Consider the following 21,734-nt stretch of genomic DNA (forward strand, 5'->3'; position numbering starts at 1 on the left):
CGTGGAGTTTGCACCATGTCAAGACAACCCTCGGAGGCGGGGTCGGGACTGAATCCCATCTGCCTGCCCGTGCCCCACAACCAAATCCTCCTAGGGGCACCTTTCCTCTCACACAGGCTCCATGCAGCATCCGCTCTGCAGAGCCCACTTTTCACTAGAAGGGGTCTCAGGAGAAAGCTAAAGGGAAGGACCAGGGAGTCAAAGGGGACAGAAAAGGGAAGAAAAGGGGACAGAAAAGGGACACTCTTCATTAGAGTGCGTCTCTTGATGTCGTCTGTTCCTTTCCATCTACTGTCACCAGGGACTAAGCTCCTTGTACACCAGACCACAGGGAAGATGAGCTGGGGGCTTGCTCAGAGCCAGGCAGAGATGAGGGGAGCTGGAGTAAGGTGGGATTAGGGGGTTCTCGGGCAGGTTTCAGGTGCTGGTGGGGAGGTCATTCTGTGTAACAGCGCTGATGGGGACAGCTGCAGTGTGAGTAGTCGAAAGAGTTGTGAGTTGGGGCTGAACTCGACATGGAGAGAAGGAGCTGAGGTCACTGGGATGATGGTCCTTAGAAACAGGTGCGGCATTCCTCAGATGCTAAGAGAATCTTGTTTCTCTGGCTGGTCGGTATGTAAATATGAGGATGAGGACGCATGCAGAATGGAATGGGAGAGGATTTCCCAAGAATAAGCAACCTGGGGGCATTGCCAAACCTTTGTTACCCCAGAGTTGGAAGTTTCCACTAGAGCAGGGCTTCTCAAAGCAGGGTCCCAAACTAGCAGCCTCCACGTCATCTAGGAACTTGTTAGAAACGCAGATTTGCAATCCCTAACCCACTGACTCAGAAACCCTTGGGGTTGGGCCCTGCCATCTGTGTTTCAAGCAGACCTTTAATGACCCTAATGCCCGCTGAAGTTGGGGAACCTCCAGTCTGGAGTATGCAGATACAGCCTTGCCTCAACTGGCTGGACTCGCAGATAAGAGCACTCAGAGGGAGGTCTCAGAGATGCAGGCAAGGTGCCAGCTTCCACTGGTGTGCTCAAGGTGAGCCGACCTAGTTTCAGCCTCTGTCCTGGGGCCCAGGGTCCCCTGCCCTTCCAGAGAAGTACAGAGCCAGATCAGACCACTGCATTGGCACAAGAGCACACTTTAGTTCAGAGACACATTTGCATAAATACTTGAAGTGGATCCACCCCTGCAGGTGGGAGCCTGAGAACACGGGGCTCTTCACAGTCCTGGGCTCGCAGCCCTCCAGCCAATGGGTTTAATGCTGAAGATAGTCCCGGTCATCTCTGAAGACACTTCAGGGTGCAAATAGGGGGCTTGCCGTGATGCTCACCATCACCCCAACTCCCCGTATCTCTGTGACTAATATTTTCCTCACTGAGGTAGATTATTTATCAAGGGAACCAAGTAGAAAACAGTTTTTTTCATTTAGCTTTGCTTCTCCTTTTCAAGCAGGCTGAACGAGACTTCTGTTTGTGTCCCTTTTACCTTACGCCCTTTACTTTAACCAAGGAGGGTCCACCCCACAGCATCTGTGGTCTGTCTCTACTCTTCTCCTCTCCTCCCCTTGTAGATTCATACCCAGCTGGAGGGCCATGGCAGCGTAAGGCCTGGGTAGGCCACCTCCAGACGTGGAGTCACTGTAGTACGACCTTGTTTGCACCCCACACCCCAAGTCCATGAGCAGAAGCCACCCCCTCTGGATCACGAGAAGCAGGGCAGGCTTCTGCAGAGCTTGGTATCCTCAGGCTTCAGAGCCTCATCACAGGCGGCAGAGGTCTGGCCGCTGGGGTCACGGCACTGCACTGCCCGCCGCTGCCAGCCAGCCCCGCAGCTGTGAGAGCATTCAGACCAGGCCCCCAGCACCCACTGCGTGCTGAGCAGGGCCTGAATGACGTTGGTGGTTGTCCTCTCTCTGCTGCTCTGTTTGCTGGAGTACACATCGTCAGGGACAAAGAAGGTATATTTGACCTTGAGGGGATCCCCATGGACCTTCAGGAGCTGTAAGGTCAGTGGCTGGGGCAAGGACTGGAAGCTCTGCAGCCGCTCCAGGGAGGTGAAGGCACCGCTGTACCTGAGGACAGTCCCGTTCAGCAGGATGTACTGTTCTGTGGGAAAGATGGCGTTGTTTCCATTGAGCAGGTACTCCCCATCTGTGGTCTTCAAGGCCAGGTAGTTGCCGTCGTTCTGAACTCCCGGCGGACTCCGCTGTTTCACATCAATGTTTGTGGAGCCAGCCGGGAAGGTGACAATGTCATTGTAGCCATAACTGTGACAGGAACAGAAAGATACCCTTAGGACCTGTGGCTCCCCCAGTCAGGCACTCAAGAGGTCAGTGTGGAATGATTGTAGGTGGGCAGACAAAAATTTGCACTATCAAATCAGGAAATAGTTGTCAATAAATCAGCTGGTGAGGCCAGCAAGAATGCTCTGTACGTTGGGATTTTTGCTTTGCCCAGCAGCTCTATTGTAAGTGTTTGGAGATGAGAATTGACGATAGCACAGAGGGGAACGCAGCCCAAAGGGAAGTGAAAGCTGGGCTGTTGCTGCTCGAGTCCACATGGAAAATTCTGCTCCCCACGCCCATTCCAGGATCCGACCAGATGGATGCCTCACTCCCCTCTCAGAGTCCATCCGTTCCTGGAAGTGTGGCTGTGTGGCTTGAGGGCAGGGAGCAGGGTGGCACACTGTGCCCAGGGGCCTTCTCCCGGGTGTGCCAGCACCAGGAGCTGGGCTGTCGGGGGCAACAGGGTGCTCTGGGGAAAATGTTTTCACTTTATTGTGGGCCCTGGGCTTTCTGTGGGATGGAGAACCCTGACTTATTATTCTTCTCTTTGGGGGTGGAAAGTATTTGGTCTCACAGGCTAGGAGGGAGGTGAAGAGGACTGAGGAGGGCAGTCACTGTTATTTGCTGTTCTTGTCTCATGCCCACTGGGAAGCTGTGAGAGGACCCTGGCCCCTATCTAAGGCCTGAGCGAGCACTGTGGGGACTCCCCCTTTGACTGCCCCACACCCCATGGTTCTTTTTTCTATATCACTGAGTTTAAATTTGAACAGACTCGCGAGTTGTATTTGAAAGCAGATTCTGTTCTTTGATTCTGGTGAGATGAGGTAGCATGGAGGAGTTGGGTAGGGGCGCAGTGTGGCCATGGGCCCTTGCCCTTCTTCTCTACGAAGTGCGTGCACGGCAGGAAAAACCCTCGGGGAAAGGAGAAACCTGGGTTCTCCTCCGACGTCGTTACCTACCATGGGGACCTCAGATGACTGTGTTAGCTCTTCATGCCTCAGTGTCCTCATCTATAAACAGGGAATGATCATCCTGGCCCTGGCAGACTCATTTTAGGAATCAGTCAGAAGCGAAAGCACTTAAATACAGAAGGGCTTCCCTTGTGGCTCGGCTGGTAAAGAATCTGCCTGCAATGCGGGAGATCTGTGTTCAGTCCCTGGGTTGGAAAGATCCCCTGGAGAAGGGAAAGGCTACCCACTCCAGTATTCTGGCCTAGAGAATTCCATGGGCTGTATACTCCATGGGGTCGCAAAGAGTTGGACTCGACTGAGCAACTTTCACTTCACTTCACATGAACTTATGGATTTAAGGTATGAGAAAGGATCTGGGGCTCTCAGATTCAGGAAGCTCCAAGACTGCCAAGGTCCCCCAAGAACCCCCTTTCTGAAGATCCACCTGCAGAAAGGGCAGGACCCGCCGGGTACAGGTGAAATGTCCTCCCCACAGTAGGCCTGGAGGAGCTGCTTCTGGCAGGGGTCCCAGTTACTTAGCGCAGATCTGCTGCTGACTGACTCAGAGATGATGCAGCCCCGTGCACGTGGCCTCCGGCGGCCCCTCTGCCGGTCAGACTGCGCCATGTGCTCTCCCACCTCCTGACCCCTCACAACCACTCTGAGACAGAGAGGACACCGAGTTCATGCAGAGGCTGCAGCTAGTGCTCCCGGGTGTGCAGGGGCCGCCACTGTCTATCTCTAAAGCCCAGTCCACTCCCGCAGCTAGGGACAGCACTCCCGGGAGACCCACCTGGAGGGACTGAAGGAGCCAGACACCTTCCTGCATGAGTCGCCTTTGCCCCCACACACCCCACACTTGTCCAGCTTCTTAGGTGAGTCCAACACATGATCACAGCCAGCCTTGACACACTGGCCACGGACACAGATGGCCAGAGTATCGGGTCCGCACAGGGTGCCATCGATCACCTGCAGAAAAGAAGCAGGGTCTGAAGGGACCTGAGCATTGATGCAGCCCGCACGTGGTCCGGGCCAGGAGGCCTTCCTCCCCACCCGTGCATCTGAGTTCCAGAAGGTTCCTCACCTTGTCCTCAAACATTCTGAACTCGCTCCGCCCCCTGGCTAGGCAGAACAGTTTGCAGCGGTCCCGGGGGGACACCCCCGCATACTTGGGGACCCACTGCAGTAGGTTTCCCTCCACGTCTGTGTAATTGTAGGCATTGAACTTCTCACACTGCTGCTCCCTGAAGCTTTTCCCTAAAAGGAGGATGAGAGGTCACGGAGTCACCATGCTGAACTGAAGCAGGGAGGACCCCGAGAGGGAGATGCCCGGATTCTGGGCAACCTTCTTCCTCCTGGACTTGACCTGGTCCTAGGATGCGGGTCACCTCAGCCTGCCCTTCCTCAGCACTGACCTCAGCGCTGACTCATGAGGCAGGAAAGGAGCAGCCTACCCCGGGGGAGTTTTCTGGGAAAGACAGCGTTTCTATTGGGGAGGGTCTTGATTCTGCTTTACTGATTCGATTTCTCTCGTGGTTCAGTTGGTATAAAGAATCCGCCTTCAGGGCAGGAGGCCTAGACTTAATTCCTGGATTGAGAAGACCCCCTGGAGGAGGAAATGGCACCCCACTCCAGTGTTCTTGCCTGGAAAACCCCATGGAGAGAGGAGCCTGGTGGGCTGCAGTCCATGCGGTTGCAGGAGTCAGACATGACTTAGCGACTAAACCACCACCAACACCAAACCTAGGTGCGGATGGGGATAGCTCAGTAGGCCTGGGAAGCGGAGAATGACACATGGAGGTATATTTTGGACCCTCTGCTAATCATGACTCTTGACACCGGACTTTTGGACAAAGGCCCCCTCTGTCCCTAATTCTGACCTTGCCTCTGCACTCCACTTGCTGTAATTCTGGGTGTCCTTGGGGGAGTCCACTTGAAGACACTGCGATTACCTCCAGCTCAGTGAGGCCCAACTCCGTGTGGTTCCTCCATCACTGGCTGACTCCTCACTGGGTGGTGTTACCACCGTACAGCCTGAGACTGGAACCCCGGTATCTTCTCGACATTTGGGCACCTACATCTGCTATTTCCAGCGTGCCACTAAGTCCTGTCCTCTGTTCAGGATGAGCTGAGGTTTTGCATGCTCCTTCCCACGCTCCACAACTCACTCCACTGCTCACAAGCCAAGGCTGGGGGTTTCCTGTGAGACTTGGTGCCCAGTCTCCCACCCATCCTGCTGCTTCCAAGACAGGAAGACCTGGGTGTTTCCTTCTCGCGGTCCTGAAGTTAGCGCTGCTCTTACTGGTGAGGTTCCCCACCCAGCTGGACCCCGTCATGGTCTGTGGAGCTTCAAACCCCGGGTCAGGAGCCACACCCCCTCCTGAGAGTGGGTCGGGACAGCTGAAGCACACAAGAGGCACTGAACACCCACTGACGGAGATGGCTGGCACCAGTGCACCTGAAATCCCTGTCTCAGCGGTCTCAGCTCCTGTCTGTGTCTCAGTGCCTTGTATCATTCCCCTCTCCTCTCCTCTCTCTCGTTTCCCCAGGAGCCCTTCACTAGTGTGCCAGGAGGATGCCCACAATTCCAGGCAGACGCTCTAGAGCCTCCTGCCATCATGGCTCCTCCTCGTCTTGCAAAACTACAAAGCCTCCAGACTCCCTTGCTATTTGCCCTCCCTGGGCTGGGCCTCTGTGTTTGGAGGAACTTCTCTAACCTCCCTAAAAGTGTGTGCCATCTGCTGCCTGCCACACTTCCTGGAGCTGCGACAGGGAGGTGGAGCAAAGATCTGCAGGGACCCCCTCTCATGTCTCTGCAGCCGTCACTGCTCCGAGTTAAGGAGTTAAGGCGTGTGCTTTCTTGTGGGCACCGGGGGATGTGCCTGGGAGGCAGACATGAGGCCATTTCCCAGGAAGGTTCCCGCAGACAGATGCCATGGCCCCAAGAGGAGATGGGCAACCTTCTCAGGAGAAGTGTGTGCTAGGATCAGATTCAGAAACCTTCCCTCTGCCCTTGGCTGAACAGGGGCTGGAATGACCCTGGAGGTGGCTCTGACAATTGCTTTGGACAATGCCTCCATTGTTCTGCACACAGACCAGGGGTTAGACTCCTCCAGGAGGAGTATTACTGTTAACTCTAGCCCTCTGCAGAGCCCTCCCCTAGCTCCAGTGCATAAGCTGGTTGGGAGTGACGTCCTCCATGTCCACATCTCCAAAACCTAGGGCGGTTTCTCTCTTTGACTTTGCCAGGCTCTCCCTGCACAGTGAGAGCCGTCCCGGGGCACTGCAGGCTGCCCTGAAGTGTGGTGCCTCGAGACCCCGTTTCTGTCTGCACCCCTGAAACTCTGAGCCCAGGAGACCACCCTCCTCCAGGGATGTGCTGCAGTCGCCGCAGCAGCTGCTCTGGCCATTACCGTCCGGGGGGCACTCCTCGGTGTGGCACGACTGGTACTTGGCTCTCTGACCCAGGCAGTACTTCCCTCCGTTCTGAGGCTCGGGGTTGGTGCACTCACGGTATGAAAACTGTACTCCTCCTCCGCAGGTCCGTGAACATGCACCCCAGGGTCCCCATGGGGCCCAGCCTCCATCCACCACAGCCTGTAACACACAAGGCCGCGCTGAGTGGCGGGAGGGGAGAGGGCCTACGCTCTCGGTGGGACCTCCTCTCCTAGCTGTGCTTGTACTGGTGGGTGGAGTTCGGTAACTGCCCGATTCATTTTCCCAGTGACTCAGTGGCATGTGTGACTGCAGCTGACCACAGAGTATGTGCTGGCCTGGCCCTCGGCTGCCTCCCAAGCACCCAGGGGTCTAGAACCATGCCTTGCCCTTTGTAAGGTGCTCAGTAGGAGTTGCTAAATCAAACACTTTCATGGGAATAAGGCTGAGGAAAATACAGTGGTTTCCCATGGGGGCTGACACTCCCGCAGTGTTTGGAGACACGGTGGCTGTCACAGCTGAGCAGGGTGCGTGCTGTTGGCCTCCAGCGAGTGGGGGACAGGGAGCTGTCAGCCTGTACAGCCAGGGCGCACACAGCCTGGACAGCAGCGCTGAGGCTGAGCAGCGCTGACCTAAAGGAAGGATCTCTGGGAGGTGAGGCCGCTAGTCCACTAGCCTCCAGGTCCAGGAGTGAGTAGGACATGCTGGGAACAGTCACATCCAACTTTACAACTGACTCTGAGGTCAAGCAGTTGTGATGAGTGGGTCCACAGAGTTTTCAAATTGAAAATAACTTTTTAAAGGTTACAAAAGTCATACATGATCCTATAAAAAATGAAAAATAGGAAAAATGTGAGAGAAAGTAACACTTCAAGATATACCGCTACCTAGATGAAGCCATGGACGTGACTTTCATCAATATCCCTTTGCACCTTGGCTCTGACTATAGGTTCCGTGTTTTTATTTCACAGAGACATGATTCTGTCAATATATGCAGTATTTCCGGTCTGTCTTTTCCCCTTAAAAATACACTAGAAGCACTAGCCTGGGCTCACTTTCGGGCCACTTTTTCCTGTGTGGAGCTTGGCTGCACTGCTGGGGAAGGTGGGAGGGGACCCCCTTCCCACCTCCCCCTCAGGACTGTGTGAAGCCCATACTCCAGGATGGGGTTGGGAAAAGCCACATGTTGGGCAGGGACCAGGAGGGAGCTTAGAATGAATCCATGAGGCCCATCCTGGCCCAAGCTTAGAAGGAACGTGTGGATTACCTGGCCACACAGGCCCCTGGGCCTCAGTGCACAGGATGTGCCCTGAGGACAGCCTTCCAGAGGGTGAGAGTATGGGCCACCCTGGTGATTCACAGCTGGGTCAGACCCAGGCTGAGACCATCGGACATTGTTTCAGAGATGGCTCAGTGACTCCAGTTAGAGAAAGGTGACTAGCCTCACAGTTTGGAAGTACTAAGAGCAGGGCAAAGGAGCCAGCCGTTTAAAACCCCGTCTTGACGTTGCCTTGCCTTTTCTGCAGGTTCACTCTGCCAAGTTTTCTCTGCTGGCTCAGAGGTGGTTCCCCTTCCTTCATCCCTCCTTCTGAAACAAGGGGTCCCCACCCTTGTCCTCCCCCTGTCCTGACCCCTAGCTATAAATTCAGCTCAGACACGGGTAGGGCATGAATGCTTTCCCCTCCTTCTTGATGGGGTGTCCCTCCTCTGCTGTCACTCACTCTGTTTATAGTAGAACTCATAATGGCTTCTGTTTATGGAGTGCCCACGACAGTCTAGTGCAGGAGTGTTCATACCCAGCACCAGTCCTCCAAGTCAAGTCCACGGCTGTTCCAAAGGCAAGCTCCCCAAACGCCCAGGCCCTGATAGCACCATCCATCTGCTCGGAGCACACCCTCGAAGGGCTCCTCTTGTGTTTGAATAAATACGCTTTGTTTTGTGTGTCAAAGAATGTGTGGCTCTATTCATAGTTGCATCTGGCCCCAAGTCTCCTGGTTCCTAGCTCTCAAGTGTGGCTTCCTCCCTGGAAACAGCCCTCCCGCTGTCCCTCTCCCTGACACCCCAGTGGCCGTCCCTCACCTCGGGCTTCTCCACTTCCTCCTCGGGCAGGCAGCTGCCCTCCCAGCAGAGGTGCCCGGGCCCGCAGGGTGTCCCATCGGCCCAGGGCAGGCTGGCATTCCTCGTGTGGCAAAGGGGGTCGGGGCCATCAATGCGGCACCAGAGCTGCGCGCAGGTGTTCTGGTCGGAGGAGTTGGGGCAGTGGCGGAAGCCCAGCCCAAAGATCTGCTTGCACTGTTGGTCCAGGTCGTAGAGGGCCCTGCGGCCGGGGAGGTCTGTGGGCAGGGCCATGGCCCAGGAGGGGGCGTCTAGAAGGCAGTCCCCTGAGGAATGAAAGAAGCAGAGAAACAGGAATAAGGGCCAGGGGTTCCCTCCTCTCACACGACACTCAAGGTCTCCTTGACCTCAATCCACAAACTGTCAACACTCCATCATTTAGAGAAATTCCTTCCAAGTTTTGACTATCAGTAGCACGTTTATTTAAAGGATTGAATTTCTTTGTCATCCAGAATGTCTTATATGTATTCAGTGTTTACCTAGGGAAGGCCAGCTAATTGTAGCACTAATCTAAGTCACAGTATAATTAGGGATGTAAATGGACTCTTAAATCCAGGCCCAGAGAATGAAAGCCAAAGTACTGATGTTTGAACAATCTATTTTTGCATCAAGAATCAACTGTGTCTTCACTTCTTTACTCCACAAGCCAGGCTGCCTGCACCAGGCACTTCGCCCCACTCCTTGCTCTCAGGGGGCGTTCCTGCCTCTACTGTTTTCACGCTACCCTGTGATGTATGGCTCCAGCCGGAGGCTCCCTTCTCAGCTCTGTATGACAAACATTCTTCCATCCCTTCAAGGTCTGTGGGAACCCACCTTCTCCAACAGACCTTCCCAGACCACTTCTACCTGCTCTGCAGATAATCTCATTGGCGCTAGAAGCTGGGCTGAGGACGAGCAGGCTAGAGGAGTCGTTAGAGCACCTCAGCCCTGGAGGGCAGTGAGGACACAGCTGCCCAATGTCTCCCATCCCGAGACGCAAGCAAAGCAGGTACCCGCTGCTGGCCAGGGAGAAACAGGGACCTACTGTACCTGTGGTCCAGGAATGCGGGTGCCCACCGCCGGCCAGGGAGAAGCGGGACCTACCGTACCCGCGGTCTAGGAATGCGGGTGCCCGCCACCGGCCAGGGAGAAGTGGGGGACCTACCGTACCCGCGGTCCAGGAATGCGGGTGCCTACCGCCGGCCAGGGAGAAGTGGGGACCTACCGTACCCACGGTCCAGGAATGCGGGTGCCCACCGCCGGCCAGGGAGAAGTGGGGACCTACCGTACCCGCGGTCCAGGAATGCGGGTGCCCGCCGCCAGCCAGGGAGAAGCGGGGGACCTACCGTACCCGCTGTCCAGGAACTCTCTGAGGAATGAGGCGCTGCAGGGGGACCAGGGCCGTGTTTTGTTCAGCTGGACGTAGAGCGGCGCCATCATGTGGTGCTTGTCCAGGGGCCCGAACAGCCAAGTACAAAGCTTGGAGTCGTCGTGGGGCATGCCAAGGACGTGCCCTGGGGAGGATGAGACCCCTGGTCCACCTGCCGCCTCCACTGCTGTCAGCCGTCCACCCATGGGGCACAGTGCTCTGAAGGCCTAAGCAGTGCCAGCTCATCCAGGAACCCCACCTGCTTGTTCCTCAAGGACAGTTCTCAGCCCACTCTCCCAGGGGAACTGGGAGCACTGGGGTCCCTCTCTTTTCTGCTGGGGCCTTTCCAGATTCACACTCCCCTTAATCATTTGCTCACTTTCTCGCACTGTCATTGCAGTTGGCCTTCTGAATCCTGACTGCTTAGCCAGGACACCCCCTCACGGCTCTATCTGAGCACCGGCATTTCCCCGTGCCCCCTGAGGATGGCCCTTCACTCAGGGTGGCGGTGGAGAGCATGAGGGCACAGTTACTCTGTGACAACCAGGAAGCACGGCACAGTCCTGGGGGCTGCACCACTGGACTCTGGAAGGCAGATCCCCCCAACCCAGCAGTCCTGGCCTCTGGGAGTAGGGGATCTTACCGAGCTCATGGGCCAGAGTGTAGGCCGCCTGCAGGCCCTGGTCCTGGATCACGGCGCAGCTCTTGCTGGGTTCACAGATGGTGCCAACGTTGGCCACGCCCAGGGTGTCGCACCTGCCCTCCTGCCCGCAAAGGTTCTGCTCAGGAGAAAGCGAGACGTGAGGACAGAAAGAGGACAGGAACTGTATGTTCCTGCACCTCCTGAAATGAGGGAGATGTTTTCAGCTGAATCTCTATTTCTTCACAAAGGACGTTTGTCATCTACATCAGCAGGACATCAGGCTGTGGGCCTGGGAAGTCTGTCCTGGGAGGCAGGATAGCCTGATGAGTCGTGAGGCTATGAACTCCCCTCACACGGAGATGGGTGGGCCCTGATCCCTGGACCTCAGGTTCCCCAGCTGTGAAGTGGGGCTAAACACGCAGCATTGACCTCGGGGTTGTCTTGAGGCCTGGAGGGCAGGGAGCAGGGCCTCCACCCATGATGACTCTGGCTAGGCTTTAGGAAACCACCTGCTTAAACCTCACCAGGAAGGTGGGCAGGCCTCCTGATTTGGAGACATTATGGGAGGAGCCTGGTTACCTGCCCCCGGGGTTTAACCCGGGTTGCAGCTGCACCTCTGGACTTTGCTCCAACTCCACATGTCTCTTAGGGCAGTTTGAGCCCTTTTCGTCTTGTCATGACCTCAGCAGACAGCTGGTCACAAACTTCTGGACAAGAGCCCTTACGCATTCCTCTGCTTCCCTCGAAATACCTCATACGTGTCCTCATGACCTCCTCCTCCCCCCCTCCCCCTCGTCCACATTCAAGGCTCTCTGTCCAGCTAGGGCCAGCAGGGAGCCAGTCCCCACATTTGGGCTGGCTCCACATTTGAGCCAAACCCCCTCCTTGACCCGCCCAGTGCTCGCCCCTTCCCCTGCAATGTCTGGAGGCCCTCAACCTCTCTGGTGAGCAGGACGGCCGTGTCGAAGTGCTCGGGGTGCCGGTCTCTGGGCTGGTTGACGTCCCGCTGCCAGGCGCAGAAGTCACGCAGTATCAGCCCGCTGTTGTCTGACACCTCGGGGCCCAGCTTCTCGTCCCCCATGATCACCAACTTTATCATCACTAGGTTGACGGAGTTACCGATGCTGGGGTGCTTGTAGATGTGGGCGGCCATGGACATCAGCATCAGGATGTGGCTCTGAGGCAAGCAGGGGTGAAGAGGGAGGGGTCAACCTCCCAGCAGTGCCCACCCCTGCTGTCACCTGAGCTGTGCACTCCTCACTGCAGGGCGTTGGTGTATTGCCTCTTTGGGTGGGATCCTAACCGACCCCCCCGCCCCGCCAAGCACTGGCATTATTTCCCTTCCTTGTACGTATTAGAAATTCATGGCTGAGTAAGTGGGCTGAGGTCCAGAGCTAGTGTGTCAGCCAGCCCATGAACCCTGAAGGCCTGGCTCCAAAGCTTGTGTGTTTAACATCCTTCCCAGCCACACATGGCCATGGACATCTAAATCCATTAAAATTCAATCCAATTAAAATCACTGTCCCTCTGCCACACCAGACACATTTCAAGAGCACCAATAGCCACGTAAGACTCGTGGCTGCTGCAGAACACTTCCATCGTCACAGAAAGTTCTTCTACTGGACTGCACGAGTTATCTACCTTAACCTGGACACCCACGGTCTCCCTGCCAGCCACCCCTGCCCTCATGCTCTCGGCCCAGAAGCACTGTCTGAGCACTCAAGGTTAGGGTCCACAGAGAACTGTCCTCAGTCTGCGGGGGTAACCCCTGCTCTTCAGGAAGGAAACTTTGCTGTAATGGTCACTCGCAACAGGAGCTCCTCTGCACCAGTCGCAGACTGGATGTGCGTCACCTCAGGAAAGGCTCTCAGTGATCTGGGCAGTCATCCCCATTTCTCCAACGGAAGTGGAGGTTCTCACAAGTCAAATACCTTGTCTACAGCCGCCCAGCTCTTAAAGCTGGGGTGTAGCGTAGGCATGTCTGCCTCTGAGGTCTACACTCTTCTCATTAAGCTTCCCAGGGCCTGGCCTCCCGGCTTCTTCCTGGACAGCCCAGGGGGTTTAATCCTCCTCAGCTTGGGGCAGGAGAGAACCAGATGGACTGGTGAGACCCAGGCTCTCAGGCTCACACTGCTTCTGGTCCCATCAAGGTCAGAGGAAGAGTGGATGTCACTGCTTGGCCTCTGCCCAACCCTGGGCTGCCAATGGCTCCCAAGCCCTCTGAGGAGGCCAGATCAGGTCACTCTCCTGCCTCTGGGACCTCCAGAAGGGTGTCGTCTAGGATCATTCTACAGAACTGGAAACCGAGGTCCTCCGCCAGGAGTGTGGCCAGTCCTGCTCTCTGCCCCTCAGGGCTCCACCCCCCGTAGCCTCTTTTTCTGCCCTTCTGTGATCTGGAAGGTGGGACTGGAAGGAAGGAACCAAAGGTGAAAGGCTATAGTGGGACATTCCGGGGCTGAGGTCACGTGTGGGAGTTCCAGATGAATCCCATTGTTTGTGAATAGGATCTGTCTGTTCATCTCGCCGGCAACCAGCCAGATGTTTGGTAAGCCCAATAAACAGGGGTCGGCAGGTCACTTAGTGTGCCAGGCATTCCAGCTACGTTTAGGCTGATGTAAACATCTTATCAGCAAAGCTAAAACTTGGCACCCTCTCCTGGATTCAGATTCCTGAGGGAAACAAGTAACCAACTCATTAGGCAGCTGGGGGTGAGGGCTGAGGAGTGGCAGCCTGTCAGGCTCCTCCCTCCAGTTATCTGCTGCTTCCAGGGTGCCCCCCCGCCCCCCCCCCCCCCCCCCGCCCCACCCGCCAACCCCTGACGAGGACCAGCATCCAACTCCTGGAACAACCTGCAATAACCTGCAACCCTCCTCACAAGAGAACTGCCTTCAAGTTCCAACATCACAATCTCAAAACTAGGGAGATGATGTTTGATAAAGAAGGCATTTAGGCGAGAAATGCCAGCTGCCCCACAAGCAGTCCCTAAAGGCGTGGAATAAGGAACCAGTGATCTAAGGTTTAAGAAGGCTCTGGTTCCCAAGCTGCTCCATCAGACTAGCAGAGACTGTCAATGGGTCGATCCCCAGTGTGAACCGAAGGTACACGAGCGCATGGGATGCGTGACCTGACACCGAGGCTCATGGATTCTCCTCCCCGGGGTTCAGGGAGCTCATAGCATCCTCTCCAAACATCATGCAAATGGCAGGCTGAGCTGGCTTGAGAGTTTTCCTTTTAGGCAGTGGCTTTTATGGGAGGACATTGAAGTTTCCCTTGGATGCTCTCTTCTAACATAATTCCCATCAAAAGAGGGCTGCCAGGCCTGTATGGTCCAAAGTGTCTGTTAAAGTCTGCTGTCCTGGCCTGGCCCACCTACCCTTTCTCTCATATCACTGAGCTTTTGGTGATGAGAAGTTCCTCTGAGGACTGGTGGCTCGGATGCCTGTGCATCTAACTGACCCTGGGGGTAGGGAGCCAGGCCTGGGCAGGCGGGCAGCTATGAGACCATGAACCCCACTTCTGGGCCTATCTCCTGGTCCAGAAGGGCGGGACTGACTTCCAGTCCCACAGAGAGCAGGCCCAAAAGCGCCATCCAAGGCAACTCTGGCGTTAGCTGGGCTTTGCTGAGCATCTGCTATGTGTCAGAGCCTGGGTCAGATGCCTTTTGTATTTTCCTGTCCCCTCCAGACACTGCCAGATCCTTGGTATAACAGTGCCTGCCAGGCTGGTGAAGAAATTGAGGTTCAGAAAAAGGGGTAACTTGCTCAAGTCACGCATTTCTATTTTCCGTTGAAGTCTATGCTTTTCCTCACGGCACTGCCTGCCACCCACCTTTGCTGTCGCAGAGACACCTGCAACACATGAGGACAAAGTATGCGAGCAAGACCCCGTGCCCTTGACATTGCCTCTGTCCCACCTGCCTTCCCAGTGGGACAGGAGGATGGGCACGTGGTGACTCAAGGGCCGTTGAAGACTACGGCCTTTTCAAACTGGGAAGAACTTTATATGGTCGCTCACTCTGATGCCAACAGACCGAAGAGATGAAGACTTGGTCTTTTCCAGTGGGGCTTCATACTTCACAGGCAATATAACGTGCCCGCGGAGACTCAGACATGTGTCTGCTCTGTTATTATCCAAAACAGGACGCTTCTGAGAGTAAAGATGAATTACGCCAAGACAATCCTAGCCAGGGGTTGTGCTGGGCAAGCCAGGGTACTTGGCCACTCTGGTGACAGGGCTGGTGGGAGACATCTTCCTGGAGGGCAGTGGAACGGGGGTGAAGTGACTTAGCCCTCCCTGAAGCCACTGGCTAGTAGCTTGACTCTGGGGATGCTTCTGGTCTTCTCTGGGGACCTCCCTGCTCAGCAGCGCCTTGAGAAGCTCAGCAGCGCCTTGAGAAGCTCAGCAGCTGATGGTCTGGCTAGAAAATTCTCCAGACTGAGCGTGGGGCGCTGCTCCCCACTCTCGCCCCTTCCTGGTGCAGTTTCATCTGGGAACAGTCAGCAGCGGCTGGGTGCAGACAGAGTTAAAGGTGGTCCCTCTTCTGAGGTGGTTCCCCCTTTCAGAAAGCCCCCTTTGTCTGAGCTCCTCAAGTGTACAGAGTCTGGAAAACTTCATCATCACTTTGTGGTGAAGCCAGTCGTGTGCACCGTTAATTCTTTCTCTGGTCTTGAAGGCAGTTTCTGCTCAGGACTGGGCCTCCCACTGTGGCTGGAACTGTTTGGGCTGCTGGGCTCAGTGACCCATTCCCACAGCATGGACAATGTCAGGGGAGGCAGAGCCAGAGTCACAGACCCTCCTGGTGCTGAGCAGGCGGCACAGCCCGGCGCACCAGCGTGGCCGTCGGGTGAGGAGACCTGGAGGAAGTCACAGATCCTCTGCAGCCTTCGCTCTCTGCCTCTGCCCCCTCACAGGTGTTTGCACTGCGTGGTCCCTGTAAACCACTCTGCAGATTGAATGTCCTCAGCGTGTGACTTCCCCACGAGGTGCTGAACTTTCCAGAAGGCTCACTAGGAAGCAGCCTCAGTGATGCTTAGACTAGACTCCATTACCAAGTCCAGGTGCGTCTCTTCACGGGGGAGGGGGAAGTATCTCTTTATCCTCGTTACACACTCTGGTGGCTGGGACACCCCAAAGCACCTCCATCTGTGTGAATGAGGTCTCCAGGGGACTCCTTGAAGAGTTACTTGCAGAGAACTAGGTTATATTTGAGGAGGTGTGTCTGGGCAGGCCAGGGAACCTGGCCTTGACATTCACTTGTGCCTTGGCTGAGCTCATGGGCCAGTCCAGGGGATTGAGCTGAGAAATTCAGGTCTATCCTGTGGCATCTCCACAGCGGGTGAACAGTCAGAGCAGAGGGGCCAGGGGTCAGTCATAGAAATAGCTATGCCTCAGCCTCAGCCTCACTTGGGGCAGTGACAGCAGAATGGAGGCAGTGATGGGATGAGACCAAGGGAGAGGTTGCAGGGCTGGCCCCAAAGGCAGAGGGAACCCTACCCATCCAGGGAAGGACCTAAGCTTTCAAGGTGCCTGACGGCTCTTCTGGGGTGTTCTTCTGACGCAGGGGGGTGGTGGGCTGCTGCAGCAGTCCTGTCTGAATGTCCAGAAACCTGTGTGCATGGAGGGGACCACATGGGACACGCGCATGCTGGGTCATCCAGCCAAGAGTCCTGTGAGGGTGCAAATGGCCCTGGGTGCAAAGAGGAAGCCAGCTGTCTGGTGCAGCACACCTGGGGGCAGAACCCAGCCCTGCCCATGCCTCAGGGGCCTGGGAACCCTGGTGCCTGGCAGCCCGCATGTCTGCTCTGAGGTGGCTCTGAAAGCTGGAGCTGCCGAGCACACACTGGAGGCAAATACACAGCGTCTCAAGTGTTTGGGCGTCGAGCTGAGCGGAGATGGTAGGGAAACATCAGGGAGGACATCTGGACTCTGGACTCTGAAGACCGAAAAGCAATGACTTTTCCCACTGCTTCTCCCTGTTCTTGTGGGCTTTCCTACTCCCGGTTGTCAGGCAGCTGTCAGAAAGGAATCGTGTGTGGGAGGGCTCAGCACCGCACTCTCGGTTTGAGGTGGACGGACTTTGCCAGGGGCCCTGGTAGCCAGGTGTGGCTGTCCTCAACCTGAGATGGGAAAAGCCCCACCTGCCACCCTCTGGAGGACCTGCTGGGGCAGGAGTCAGAGGAGGCGGCTGGCACCTTCCCCTGCTCTCCTGGAAGGCCGGGAAGCAGATACTTGGTCAGTGCAGACCCACAGTCCTTGGGCAGAACTGGACTGCGGGGTCAAAGCTGCCATCCCAAGCTCTGGGAGGAGCGAATACACAGACTGCCAACACGGTGCCTGATGGGTTTGAACCACCCTGGCAGCATCCATGGGGGAAGCCACATGGACCTTTCACCTCCAGTTCTTCCCATCTTTGCAACTAGAATGCATTTCCCAGTGACTGGCAGACTGAGAAAGCTGGGACAAGTGATAGAAGGGCCCACTGTGCCTCATGCAGACTGTTGTGCACAGGTGGTGCCAAAACCCCCGAGGCAGGCATCAGCTGGGCACAGGCTGAGGCTAGAATAGGAATGATAACCAAGACTGCCATCATCAGAATGGCAGCAACTGAGCTGCAGCTGCGGCCAGGGTGCCCATTTCAGGAATCGGTGCCCTCTAGGTAGGTCAGTCCTCCACGGGGCACATCTCTGGTTCTGCGCTCCCCAGGATAAGAGAAAGTGCGGCCTCACCTGGAGCCTTCTGCTTCACCTGGTCCTTGGAGGAGGTGCTGGGGTGTAGGATGACAGACACACCTCCTGCTGAGTCCGCAGCATCAGTAAATCTAGCCGGAATCAGCCTGGCTGCAGGAGCTGTCCCCTGGACTCAGTTCCCTGCCCCAGCTCAGTAGAGAGCTGTGTCTGGGTGGAGGGCAGCTCAGGTGGGCCGAGAATAGTTCTGGCTCCACCAGGAACACTCACCACAGGAGGTCAGATCCCCATCATCTTCTCCTTCCCTCTCCCATGAAGCTTCAGGTTCCTGGGCTGAGTCCCCAGGCAGAAATTCTGTTCCCCTCCCTTCTCGTGCTGACGCCGGTGCTGCCAAGTTCTGCCAGGGCTGAGCGCCAGGTTGGCAAGGTATCCGTGCCCCTGATCAGAACCAGCTGGGCGCACAGAAGTTGGGCAGCCCCTTTCCAGCCTCAACTCCCTGAAAACAATGTCTTTCACTTAAGGCAGCCTCAGTTCTGCAGGCAAAGGACACCTTTGCATCCCAGCGGCCATTCCTTGGGAGCCCCTCAGGTCTGGAGACAGTAGGGGGCTGAGAAATGGGGCCTGGGGTAGATGCTCTTCCCAAATGCTCACTTATCGTCTCTGTTGGGCCAGGCAGGTGTCTGGGGTGGGGGTGCTTTAAAACCCACCTTCAGTTCAGCATGTGTGGGATGGGGGTGGACATGGAGGAGGGCGCCCAGAGCCTCCCCTCCAATTAGAAGGGAGGTAGTGGCAGGGGCAGATGGTCTCCTGGGTGTCAGAGGTCATGAAAAGAGTTACTTCCCTTTCTCAGAAAGGAGAGGACCTTGTTTGGGGTGAGGAGCGGGAAGGATTTTTCTCAGAGGGACAGGAAAGGGAAGAATTTGGAGACTCTGGGAGGTGATCAGGGTGTCCCTGCACAGCAAGTCTTACCTCTAGGTCCTCTCCGTAGAAAGCAACCATGGATGCATCCGCCACCAGCAGCATTTCCACGAAGCGGTCCTCCGACACAAACCGTTTGGTCCTGCTCTTGGCCTCCAGGGTTGGTGGTGGCTCGCTGGAACTTTCTGCCTCCTCTTCTTGGCCCTCCTCGTCGTCCTCCTGTTTCTCCTTTTCCTCCTCCTCCGCTGTGTCGGCTCTTCTCTCCTGCCTCTCACCCTCTCCCTTCTGCGCCTCCCTCTCAGACGCTCTGGACAGGGACTGGGCTGCAGTGGCGGGGTGCACGTGCCCCCAGCGCTGCAGGAGGTGTGGCTGATGCAGGGAGCGCCCAGCGCCTTGGGGCTTGATGGTGAACTCCTGGCCTTCCAGCAGGAAGGTGCCGCTCAGCCCGCGGCAGAGGCTGACGGCCGCCAGCGACGCGGGATCCCGGTTCACCGTGCCCGAGAAGATGCAGCCGCGCAGCTCCCTCTCTCTCCCGGCCGCCCCGCGGGAGCCCCCGAGGCGCGCGATCTTGAATTCGGGCGCCAGGAAGCTGTCGTCGGGCTCCAGGCGCAGCTCCAAGTCGCGGCCGAAGGCGGACAGGTGGAGCGCGACCTCCCCGGCGATGCTCTGCAACCGCTTGGGCACCACGAGCGCGGAGGCCGGCCTCCTGCCTCCGGGCCGGGCCGGGGCGCCGTGGGCGAGCGGCGGCGGCAGCAGCAGCAGCAGCAGCAGCAGAAGCAGCGGCCACCGGGGGGCGGCGCGGGGCATCGGGGCTGCGGCGGCGGCGCGGGAGGCGCAGGAAGGGGGCCCGGCGCGGGCAGGTGCGGGCGGCCCAGCCGCTGTCCTCCCGGGTAGGCGCTCGGCGGCTGGCCGGGCGTGTGTCCGGTGGGCGTCTAGCGGCGGCGGTCCCCAGGCAGCCTCTCCGGCTCGCGCCCGCCGGGCCAGTGGAGCTGCAGCAGCTGGCGCCCTGGCCGCGTGCGCGCCCTTCACGCCCGCCTCCTCCACACCCCGGGAAGCACCGAGTGGGCTGCCGAGCTCTTCGTATTTATACTTCCTTCCCGGCTTTGACATAAGAGGTTTATTTTTGATCTCTCACTATTCCCGTTTCCCCTCCCCTGGGATCAGAGAGAGAAACTGAAAAGAGAGAGCAAGAGAGGAGAGAAAAAAATTCTGGATGAAATGTAAAACCAATCAGGAGTCAGAGAGACTGGCTCCCCCGCCCCTCCTCCTGTAAGAGTCAACGCCAACTCTTTCCCCCTCGTTTTCCGTGGTGCCACGTTAATTCCTCCAACGCTGGACGTGCCCTTCAGTCAATGATCTTGGGGAGGCCCCAATGGCTCCCTCTTCTCCGGTCAAGTGCCCAGGACACACCCCCAGGAGACCCTTGCACAGGTCCCTGCTACAGTGTCACTTGGGGATCCGACTGTGCAAAAGCGAGGTCTCCAGAGAAGTTCCAGAGCTTTTCATTGTAAACCCAAGGAGAGGTGTGAGAAAGATCATACTAAACTCAAGCTCCCTGCTAAAAATCACGTTTTTCACCCCAAGCTGGGGATCAGGGCAAACAATACCACCTGGTTCACACAGCTAAGGACTCTGTTACTGCCTGGTCAGAGGCTGGGGAGGGGAGCAGAACTCAGCAAGGCGGTAAGTTACCAGAAGGGAGGTGGCAGCAAGCTGGGATCACTCCAGGGCAGTTAGCGCTTGAAGCTTCATCTTTGGCCCTGAAAAGTCAGCTGGAATAGTGCTCAGCTGCCTTGGGACCTCAGGACGGGTGGCACTATTGCTTGTGGCCGTGGGTTCCAATGTGGATGTGAGTGGATTATGGTGTCCTGCAGCACTGCCTCCCCCGGGGTGAGAGGGGCTGTAACCTGGAGAAGGGAGTGGTATGGCCCACAGACCTCTTTGAAGAACACAAAATGCAGCACTTGATGACACCCCAGTCCTAATGGCCAAGATCTGAGCTAGCCTGAGGGTCCTGTTCTCTAAGGATGCACTCCTAGGTGTCCTTGAGGGAGATTCCTGGAGGTCAGGACCTTGAAGTCCTTTGCCTGATCCCCTGCCCCAGCTGCCTGGTTCTGCGTCTGGGTTATGGTGCCTGCAGTTGATGGTGCCTTCACTTCAGTCCTTCCACTGCATCACCATCTATGGAGGATCCACATCAATGTGACCTCTCAGGGCTTCTTACTCTCGAAGAGGAGGCCCCCACAGACACAGACGGTCCTTAGTGATCACAGCATACCAGGGCAAGTCCTGGCAAATCCTTTCCAAGGGTCCCTGCTCCTTGCTTCTGAGAAACACAGAAGGCTGAGCTTTCTATCCTAGCATGCTGCCTAATCTTTCCTGGGTAATTTACAAGATAGGAATAACTCAGTGTGGGAAAACACACTTTTGGGGGCAGAAGAATGGAAAAAATGACCTCTTCAATCCTTTCCAAAAATGAGCAAAACACATCAGGACACAAAGGTGTAACAGCTGTGAGGGAGTCTGACTGTAAAGTTTTGGGGAATACAATGGGTTAAAGGACATAGAGAGATTTTACCTACAGATAGACAATAGACAATGTAATTTAAAACTCCTCAGACAAAAAAGGGTGGCTCAGAAATTTATAGGGCTCTTTGGTATCTGGCGACAGTGTATTCCACATTTGGGTCAGATATTGAGTCCGCTTTACAAAGTAACTAGGAATAGATAGAAATTTCAATGGTGTGATTAACAATAATAGACGTTTGATGCCACTAAAAGTCTATTTCAACATGCTTTAGACTTCTGGCCAGTACAACCCAGTGCTGCAGAATTTTGCGTGTTGTAAGAGAATTGCATGCTAACGGATCTTGTGGCAAAAAAACAAGGCGAGAGAGTGCCTTTGGGCTTCTGCGGTAGGAAATTCTGAGAGGCAGAGAGAAATGACACTACCTTTGAAAAACAATTACTGGCTTGTTATTGGGCTCTGATTGATAGGCAATGTTTGACTATAGATTATACTATAATATTAAGACCTCAAGTGACAATCATGCAATGGGTACAAAGTTCACCCCAAACCTACAGCATTCAGCAAGCCCAGGAGTCCAGCATAATCAAATGAAAATGTTGTATTAGGACCAAGCCAAACCTGGACCACATGGGGTCGCTGTCTTACATGAAAGGATTTCTATGGCAGGCCTGGAGCAAGAGGATATAATTAAGCATGAGCTAGTTATCTGAATCTCCTCTAAAATGGGGAAAGTCATTTGACTCTTTCAACTGTACGAGAAAAAGAGCATGCATGGTTTACTGATGGATCAGTGAATATATAGGATGTGCTTGCTATTGAAAAGTGGTTGCAAAT

General features: G+C 55.9%; 1 protein-coding gene across 2 annotated transcripts; it reads right to left on the bottom strand.

Annotated features, from left to right (window-relative positions):
• Nucleotides 1-1,116: 1,116 nt before the first annotated feature.
• ADAMTS8 (ADAM metallopeptidase with thrombospondin type 1 motif 8) lies at nucleotides 1,117-19,518 on the bottom strand. Of its 2 annotated transcripts, XM_069565649.1 has the most exons (9): nucleotides 18,422-19,518; nucleotides 11,707-11,946; nucleotides 10,770-10,905; nucleotides 10,104-10,271; nucleotides 8,743-9,044; nucleotides 6,642-6,825; nucleotides 4,313-4,485; nucleotides 4,022-4,197; nucleotides 1,117-2,260 (listed from the first exon to the last, which is right to left on the bottom strand). In XM_069565649.1, exons 1-9 carry the CDS (start codon nucleotides 19,478-19,480, stop codon nucleotides 1,696-1,698), a joined length of 3,003 nt encoding a protein of 1,000 aa, XP_069421750.1. In that variant the 5' UTR covers nucleotides 19,481-19,518; the 3' UTR covers nucleotides 1,117-1,695. The 2 variants fall into 2 exon arrangements, with proteins under 2 accessions (XP_069421750.1, XP_069421751.1); XM_069565650.1 differs by lacking the exon at nucleotides 10,104-10,271.
• Nucleotides 19,519-21,734: the final 2,216 nt, after the last annotated feature.

This window comes from Ovis canadensis, chromosome 21 (genome assembly GCF_042477335.2).
Source record: "Ovis canadensis isolate MfBH-ARS-UI-01 breed Bighorn chromosome 21, ARS-UI_OviCan_v2, whole genome shotgun sequence".
NCBI lineage: Eukaryota > Metazoa > Chordata > Mammalia > Artiodactyla > Bovidae > Ovis > Ovis canadensis.